Here is an 8,936-nt window from a genome sequence, read left to right on the forward strand (position 1 = left end):
TTTGGCTTTATGGTTGTAATGTTCTTCCTGGTGGGTCCTGTTCTGATTATTTAGAATAAATGCAGAGAAAAAAATGTTTTGCTGCCAGTAGACAAACCCCTGACAGCAATTGAGATTGGTGTGCATTCTGGTCCTTTGGTGATCATCTACCTCCGGGGAAAAAAAGAGGATCCTGAGCCCAGATGACTTAACATCTGTAGACTATTAAGATATTAGATTATTAAGGTATTATTTTTAGAACCATCTATCCCTTGTACTGGGCAAATCATAGTTTTCCAGAATCATCTGGGCCATCTGATTCCCTCTCTCCATAGACACAGTGCTGTTCCCTCCATTATGTAGGATAGCTTGAACTTTCCTGTCTGAAATCGGGATCTGTGACATGCCCTAAAATCTGGATCCCCTTTATAGCCAAGCTAAACTCGAGGGCCATCTGGTCATGGGGCCGCTCTGCCACAGATCTGCAGGTCGAAAGATTGAGCCCAGCAGCTTTTCCAGGGTCCCTGACAGGCATTTATTTGTACGTCAAAACTGAAGTGAGGATTTCAGGTGACGTTCAAAATCCATGCCAAAAAGGGAGGCAAAGAGACGACAGCAACTGCCTCTCTCAACCATTTATTGTTTTCCAAAGGAACCCTGGAAGGGTTGGAAGAGTTGGCTGTACATCTGTAGACTGTGTAGATGTAATTAAAAATTTCTGCACAAATCAACTTATGATCAAGTGCTTAAGGATGCTAAGGAAGTCCCAATTATATTAGTTACCACATGCTAATAAACACAGACTGCAAATGTGAACATCAGCAAGATGGGCAGCACAGAAGTCTAAATAACAATCACCTCCATAAGTAACGAGCTCCTGAGCTGTTAAAACACATGAAGCCACCAGATCCTTTCCTTCTGAATCACAGCCCCAGAGCCATTAATTAATTTTATGTTGCTAAGAAATCAGATGGGAGGGAAGTGCACTCCCAATGTAGTGAATGGTGGAAGTCTTTCATACCTCTAGGTTATTCATGTACTGATCTGCAAGGGTCTCTGTAATAGTATCAGTATCTGCTGTGCGATTGTCTTTTGATTTGATTTGTTTATTCACAGGACCTACGGACCCTCCTTTGGCAACCACCCAGTAAAAAGGAATGTGTGATTACAAAAAGTGCTTATTTATTTGATATGTTGGGAAGGGTTTTGTGTAATACTCCAACAGCTGTTGGAAGGTTGGAGAATATGGCAGGTAGAAAGTCAGGATGGCATGTATCCTGGCGTGGTGTGGGTTGGAATCTGGAGAGCCTGTTACTTGCACAGCACTCATTCAGAAAACAGATACATCCACTATGAGGACCTGGGGATGCAGCCCAAAGAAATATTTTTGCCTCAAGATCTAATGACCTTGAGGACTCCGGTTGTTGAAGGGTAGGAGATTTTTCTTTCTTACCCATGATCCATCTGCTGGTTTGCTGCCAGAGCCGGTTCTTTGGCAGCCCTGCCCTCTGGATTTGAATGGGGGCACTTAGGAATGACCCAAGACGGCTTTTGGACAGCTGTGGGCCCAGTTGGGAAGGGGGAATCTTAAAGACTGCAGCTCCCTATGGGAGTACCCAGAAAGTCAATGGTCTTTTCTCCATTCCATGAATGCATGCAGATATTGCCCAAAGAAATTTTTTGTGGCACATTTTTTTTAACTTACAAGATCAATCAATCAATATTATTTAATTTGTCCATGACCAGCCAAATGTAAAACAAAATGGTGCGATCTAGATAAATCAGATAAAATATTAACAGCTAACAAAATAAATCACAGAAAATAACATTCACTCCCAGAGGGAATGAGCCCCAGAACCATGTTGATTCAATTCAGCTCACCTACCTATCTCACCCCAAATACTCCAAATGAGAAAAAAGTAGTTTTGACAACTATTCTTTATTTGGTCATAGACCACCATGTAAAAAAAGGCTTCTTTGGACATTTTGGCTCAGTTCAAATGTAGTCTCTGTTGTTATCAGTTTAAAAATTAGTATTAAACAATGTTCTACACCACTGTATTGTTTAAGTAGATTTTCTATTAAATTTTCTATTATGTACTGTATATTGCATGGTGGATGCTAGCTTTTATATTGTTATTTTCAGCATTCCCCATTTGATTATTCTTTATTTTTATTTACCGTATTGTGTTATGGTTTTACTTTTCATTGTACAATTACAAAATAATTTGTTTCCTACTATAAGTAAATACTTACAATATTTAATACTCACAATCTATAGTCTCCTGGATAGAGAGCTGAAGGATGCAGTGCAAGACAGACAGAGGGGTATGGAGAGGGCTGTACCAGAGTGGCTGAGGGTCAGACACGACCAAATGGCTGACCACAATGATGGATAGAGAGCTCTGATGTTGTTCCTGGGACCTTTGGGAGCCACTGTTGATCATGCAAAAGCTCCCCTCAAACAACAACCCCACAGTTTTTATCAAAACCCAGCACCGTGACTTCATGGCTCTGTTGTGGTCAGGAAACTGCAAGACCTGGCCTTGAATGGGTGGCACCTAACTCTGGACAGGAATGGAAAGTCTGAGACTTTCACACCTGAAAAAGCTTGGAAGCTACGTGAATATTCCTTCCCTTCTCCTTTATTCACTAAAAACAAGTTTTTTTAAAAAAACAAGTAGGTTAGCTCAAAACAAGCTGTAAACCTCTAATCTTTTCTTAATATGAAGAGGAACTCAAAATATGTCACTAAACTCCTCGAAATAACAATGGTCTTCCGCGTTGCCCCTAAATTCCACCCAACATATTTTAATTTCCTTTCATATTTTTGCTTTACATCAATTTTACATTTCTGAGTAATATACTGTATACAGTCAGTTAACTTTAAGATACAAAATGTACACCATTGGCATGCTATGCCCAAATTTAAAATATTGGCCATGACTGGGCTCCATCCTGAGAACCCTTGACTGAATTCCTCCAGCAACTTTTGGATATTCGATGGCACTGCTTTCGTAAACTGTGGATGCAAGATGGAGACACAACATTCTTGCTTTCTAGCACACCTTCCTTGTTAGCAGGAGGAGAATACACTGCCCTCATTTACTGCCACTAGGGCATCAGCGATGGTGTCCAAGAACTCATGTCCACATACTGGTAAAAGAGAACAAATCCGACCATTATAACAATCATCTATTGAGGCAACTCATGCTAGAACTCTTTGTGACCTCAATGATATATTGCAACCCCAGATCCATAGTAGGTTCAGCAAGACACTCATCTAGGAGATAGTTAAAAATAGTCACAGGTTTACTATAAGCACTTCTGTTTAAAAACTACTTTACCTAGTTTTTTGTACTGGATTTTCTTTTTCTGTGGACATCAATCCATCCTGACCCTTCAAGGTATTATTTTTTGGCCCATCTATCTCTTTTACTGGGCAAATCGTAGCTTTTCCAGAATTAGCTGAGCCATCCAATACCCTCTCTCCATAGACACAGTGCCCTCCATTACATAGAACAACCTGAAGTTTCCTCTCTGAATTTTGGTCTTTGACAGTCCTTAATACCTGGATCCCCTTTACAGCCAAACTAGACTCGAGGGCCATCTGGTCATGGGGAAGCTCTGCCACAGTTCTGCAGCTCCAGAGATTGAGCCCCACAACTTTTCCAGTGTCCCTGACCAGCATTTAGTTGTACATCAAAGCCGAAGCGAGGACTTCAGATGATGTTCAAATCCATGGCAAAAGGGAGGCACAGAGACAGGGGGACCAAGGAAGGAATGTGATGGGTCCCTAAACCACCACTTGTTTAATTCTTAATGGTGATAAATCTAGCACAATTTTCTGTTATAAATAATCTTTCCATTCCTCCAAAGGAGGGGCTTGTGCTGACCTCCACCCCTTTTATTTTGGAACTGCTGATCCATCCGTTTATTAGGTGGCTGTTTAACAACTAAAGCATTTTTTAAAACAATCAGGTAGACCATGCCAGTCAATGAAAGCTCTCTTTAGTTGTTCTAAATATATATTGCTTACCCTTTTCTTCATCATGTGCTCTTTTGAGGGACTAATGAAAACAAGAAACCTCTCCTTTTAAAGTTTAACAACCAAAATGATGCCACCCTTCCTTTCTTTCTGAATCGCTTACATTCATTGTCATCAATGAGAATTCCCTCTCTCAACCAACAAACATATCCATTGCTAACCAGCCTACGAGTCGGTAAGGACTCAGATCAATCATGCAATCAACTAATGACAGTGTCGACCACCAGCCAATTCACAGGACATCCAGCCAGGGTAACCTCAGGTGATCCTCACGTGGCGTGATCAGTCACATGAACAACTGGCCACATAAGATAAAAGCAGAAGGGAGCTGAAAGAAAACACTTCAACTGAAGTTCTGCTAAAGATGTTACCTAGCCTGGTGACAAAATGTTCAGAAACTAAACAAAGCTTGGAGAAAAAACCACCACCACCACCGTTTCCTCTCTCGTTCTTTCAAGACACTTTCAGCTTTCCTCCTGATGGATTGGGACTTTTTCTCCTTGTTTCACTTTTACTCAGGTTCCCTCATACACCACCATAAAGAGAGGCACCTGCAAGTTAACATTTCTGTCTTTCTTCTATACTCCTTCTGTCTCTTTCTCTCTTGCAAGGGCCTGCATTAAATTTACTAGATAAAAAATAAAGGCTGGAGTCCTGATGCAAGACATCAGGTGAGATTACTGATAAAAACCAGAATGCAAAGAGTTCTTGGGAGCTGCACAACAGATAAGCAATAGCAATAAGCAAACTATTGCTTCTAGGAGACTTTATAGGTCTCCTCAAGAGAAGGAATCACCTTTTCCTAACAATAGGAGATCTAGGAAAAGGCATTTACAATAACACTTAAAATTTAGATGTTATTCCGATAAAGTCTGGCCCAATTATTACAATCCCCTTTTCACCTGAATAGGAAGCAAGCCTCTCCCCACCCCTCCAAGTTTAACAGTTTAACAAGTTTTTACAGCTCCTGTTCCGCTATTTCCAGGGAATTCAGGCTCCCCGAATCATCAGGGTCTCTGAAATCTTGCAGAATTTCCACGCACAGTGATGCACTCAGTTCTCATGTCCACATTATTTGCATGTTTCTGGGTCCCCCCCCCCCATAAATGGTTACCGGTAATTCAAATTAACAGAACAGTACTATAGAACCTGGCTAATTATCTCTCCAGGTGGACTTTGACCTAACATTTTGGACTTTTGGACTTCGAGCTAACCATTGGTTAGCCCTTCCTTTCCTTGGCTTTAAAAGGAAGGAAGGAAAAAAGCACAGACATTTGACAACAGCCTGTTACTCCTTTTGCAATGGCAAGGAGTTCCAAATGCACACACTGAATTAGATCTTAAAGCCTCACAAAGGATTTATCAAACTTCATCCCTTTTATCCCAAGTGCTCCTCAAATGCAGTACTAAAAACTAGAATAATCAACCATTTTTTTTACACTGTATAAAATTCCCAGGCACTACCTGATCCCCACTAGGAAATTAAAAGCGCCCTCCTAATCCCTAAATGTTCCTAACTTGTCAAGTCAACCCACAACTGAACTCCAGGGTAACGTGGATAGCAGGATCTAACTTGCATCAGTCATGGACAGCCAACACAGGATGTCTCTACCTGCCTTGTCCAGAAGAATCAGATGATCTTTAAAAGCAGCCACTTCTTCACTTGGCTGCTGTTCCTTTCTCTGAATAGCTTCTAATTGCTCCCAAACATTATGAAGAGCAGTGAAAAAAACCCATCCTAATTTTCTCTCCCACTCTCCAAAACTGCAGGTGTTTAAGCATTGCATTGCGAGTTGGAAAATGGGGGGACTACTCACTGAGATTTATCACTGGAATTCTGTCGTTTGTCAGTTGAGGAGTGGGAGTTGGAATGTCCAATGACAGTTGAAAACGGACGTTTTGGAGGAGAAAGGAAGAGTTGCTGGTCATTCGGCATTGGAGATGGTGGGAGACAGCTGCTACTATCAATCCATAGTCACCAATTGAGGAGATTTAGGGTTTTAACTTCAAATACAATTCCACTGCTATCACGTAAGCGATGGAAATATGTAGTCAGTTTTGTAAGGTGTGAGGAATTCAAGAAGTTATAGGTTACATTATTAAGTTATACAACTATCACAGATATTTTATTTATCTATAAGAAATTCTTTCAGCTGTATGTCATACCTTGTGTGTCATTAGGTATTGCATAGACATGCATTATGTAAATGAAAACAAAAGTATTCTTTTTACCTGGATTTTTAGGCTTCATTATTAGTATATTAATGAGAAGGATATTAGCACTTTTAACATGGCAGTTCAGGCCTCTTCCCCATTTATAAGAGAGAGTGTTTTTCTTTTAGCTAAAGTCATTTCTTTAGGCATGCAACAACCAGCCTTTTCAGCAATTACCCAACAGAGTGTATTCTGAAAGTCCTGAACATAACTTGTAACTATCATGGGGAAAACTGGTGTAACCCATACATTTGTCACTTGCAGAATTTTATCTAGAATCAATATTTTCTATTGTTCAAAGTTCACATGCAATCAACGTATTTTACTGTTTTATCATTTACTTACTGATGTACAACAGATACATGTTTCATTTGTTGCTGTAACCCATAAAGACTTGACACCCCCCCCCCCCAATTTGTGCTTTTTGTGCTTTGCCAGAATTACTTAGTGATTCATATTTTCAGGAGGCAAAGAAGCCCCTTTGCAAGGTGAAAATCTCTCCACCTCATCAGCTCCATGCACTTGAGATGCCTGTGTTTTGAAGCAACAATTCTATTTTGTTCTTGTTTCAGCAAACTTAGTCATCAACATGATGGATAATCTAAGTTATTTGCAAATCAGAGGTGCTGCAGATCCTTTGCCTACAAAGTAGGTGACTCAAGATTTCTAGCTTCCAGTTACGTGAACTTTTATTGGTATTCTAAGTTGGACTCACGTTTAATATTTAAATAATATAAATTGTTCAGTTTGTAGCATGTAAAAACAAATACTAAACTATGTTAAAGGGGGACAACTTAACTGTTGATAGTCATAACCTATCTGACATTTGTCTACATTCCATGAAGTTCTGTAACTGCTAACATAACGCCATACCTTTTTTCTTGACCATTGGCTAGCTAACTGGTATTTTAACAATATATTTATGCTTTTTAAAATGCATTGCTCCTTGTAAACAACTAATTTTTTTTAGAATATCTTATTTTTGAGACATTTGAATGTGGAAAAGCAATATTTATTTTTTACTTGTAAACCATTTAGTCACCTAGATAATGATACGGGTAGTGTATAAATTTGATAAATACATAAATTAATGTTGCTAAAATTAGATGGGAGGGAAATTTGCTTCCAAAGGAATGAATAGTGAAACTCGTTTACACATCTTGATTATTCATGCTTTAATGTGCAAGGGTCTGCAGAACCATATAAATATATGATGTGCTATTTTCTTTTGATTTGATTTCAGGAATCCTACATTAATCTACAAGAGCAATAAATCACTTAACGAGCAACTACCAAGTGAAAATGAATCAATAATTACAATATGGTTAGCCTGGATTAATAAGGCCCAGTTAGGTGGTTATTTCCTGGGTATTTTGGGATCCATTATGTGCATTGCTTCAACAGCCATTGAATGTTGGAGAAAATGGCATGTAGAAAGTCAGGATGGCTTGTATCCTGGCGTGGTGTGGGTTGGAATCTGGAAAGCCTGTTATCTGCACAGCACCCATCCAGAAAACAGATACATTCACTGTGAGGAATTCACCGAAGACCTGATGATGCTGCCCAAAGAAATATTTTTGGCTCAAGATCTGATGACCTTGAGTTGCATTGTAGGAGCCGTGGCCATAACTGTCATGAGCTTTGCCTTAGGGATTGTTGTCAAAGACATCGGACACACACACAGGTTGTTCATCTTGTTTAGTGTTGGAGGTTTTCTGAACTTTGTAGCAGGAATCATGGTCTTAATTCCAATTTTCTGGAATCTGCATTCCATCTTGGAGAACAGACACATCGTGTTTCCAGAGTTCTTCAAAATGCCTACGGTTCCAAAGCACCAGGAGGTTGGTCCTGCTATTTATGTCGGCTATAGTGCTGCTGTTTTATTCCTGGCGAGTGGCGTTATGATTATCTGTAACAGAAGTGTTTTGCAAGTACATGCAGAAAATGTTTCACCGGCAGCAAATGTATCACTGACAACTCAATTTAGTACAAACTTTGGTTCCTCGGTGATAATTAACGTAATAAAGAGAGAGAAGTCTGATTTCAGTGATGATGAGTATTGATTATATAGAATATCTATATATTATGTAGATATAAATAAAGATTCATCACAATCAGTTCAACCTCAACTGCTTGACAATAGTAAGAAAATCCCTGTTAGTTGTTACTCCATGCCAGTAAGCACAAACTTCTAGTGTTTGTCCACTCTATTGTAGTATCATATTTCCAGTTTTCATTTTACAATGACAAAATAATTGATTTCTTAATGTAAATAAATGCTATTAATAATAAATACTACAAATAAATAAATACTGGATAGTGGATTACTTTTTTTGCTTCTTTTCTCACTTCCAAACCTTCTTCCCAGGATAAAAGATTTCAACATTTTAGAAACTTGCACATTTGTGTGTTGTCTGAATTAGTCCAAATAACTCTTAACTCTATTACAAATTTTAATTGTAACAAATATGACTTAACTTTTCTCTTTTGAAATTCTGTGGACAGATATATCAAATTCACACAGGAGGAGGTTAAAGGAATATAGCCTTAACATTTCGCCTTCCTGGACTGTGCAGTACACATTAAGGATGACAGATGCCTTAGCATTGAAGTTTACAGAAAACCCACACAGAGAGATCAATATTTATATTTTGATTCCCACCACCCACTGGAGCACAAAATGGGAGTCATCAGA

At 39.1% G+C, this 8,936-nt stretch overlaps 1 protein-coding gene across 1 annotated transcript; it reads left to right on the forward strand.

The window, feature by feature from the left end:
- The first annotated feature begins 6,830 nt into the window (after positions 1-6,830).
- LOC139322863 (claudin-4-like) lies at positions 6,831-8,304 on the forward strand. The gene is made up of 2 exons (XM_070952111.1): positions 6,831-6,889; positions 7,485-8,304. The coding sequence occupies exons 1-2, from the start codon at positions 6,831-6,833 to the stop codon at positions 8,302-8,304; spliced, it is 879 nt and encodes a 292-aa protein (XP_070808212.1).
- Positions 8,305-8,936: the final 632 nt, after the last annotated feature.

Source organism: Pituophis catenifer, unplaced genomic scaffold (assembly GCF_029215685.1).
Source record: "Pituophis catenifer annectens isolate HBS135680 unplaced genomic scaffold, rPitCat1.0.hap2 SCAF_11, whole genome shotgun sequence".
In the NCBI taxonomy this organism is placed as follows: domain Eukaryota; kingdom Metazoa; phylum Chordata; class Lepidosauria; order Squamata; family Colubridae; genus Pituophis; species Pituophis catenifer.

Coding starts and splice junctions, on each gene's coding strand:
- LOC139322863 (XM_070952111.1), top strand. CDS start 6,831: ATGATGGATAATCTAAGTTATTTGCAAATCAGAGGTGCTGCAGATCCT. Junction 6,890..7,484: donor GCAGATCCTTTGCCTACAAA/GTAGGTGACTCA, acceptor ATTTGATTTCAG/GAATCCTACATTAATCTACA.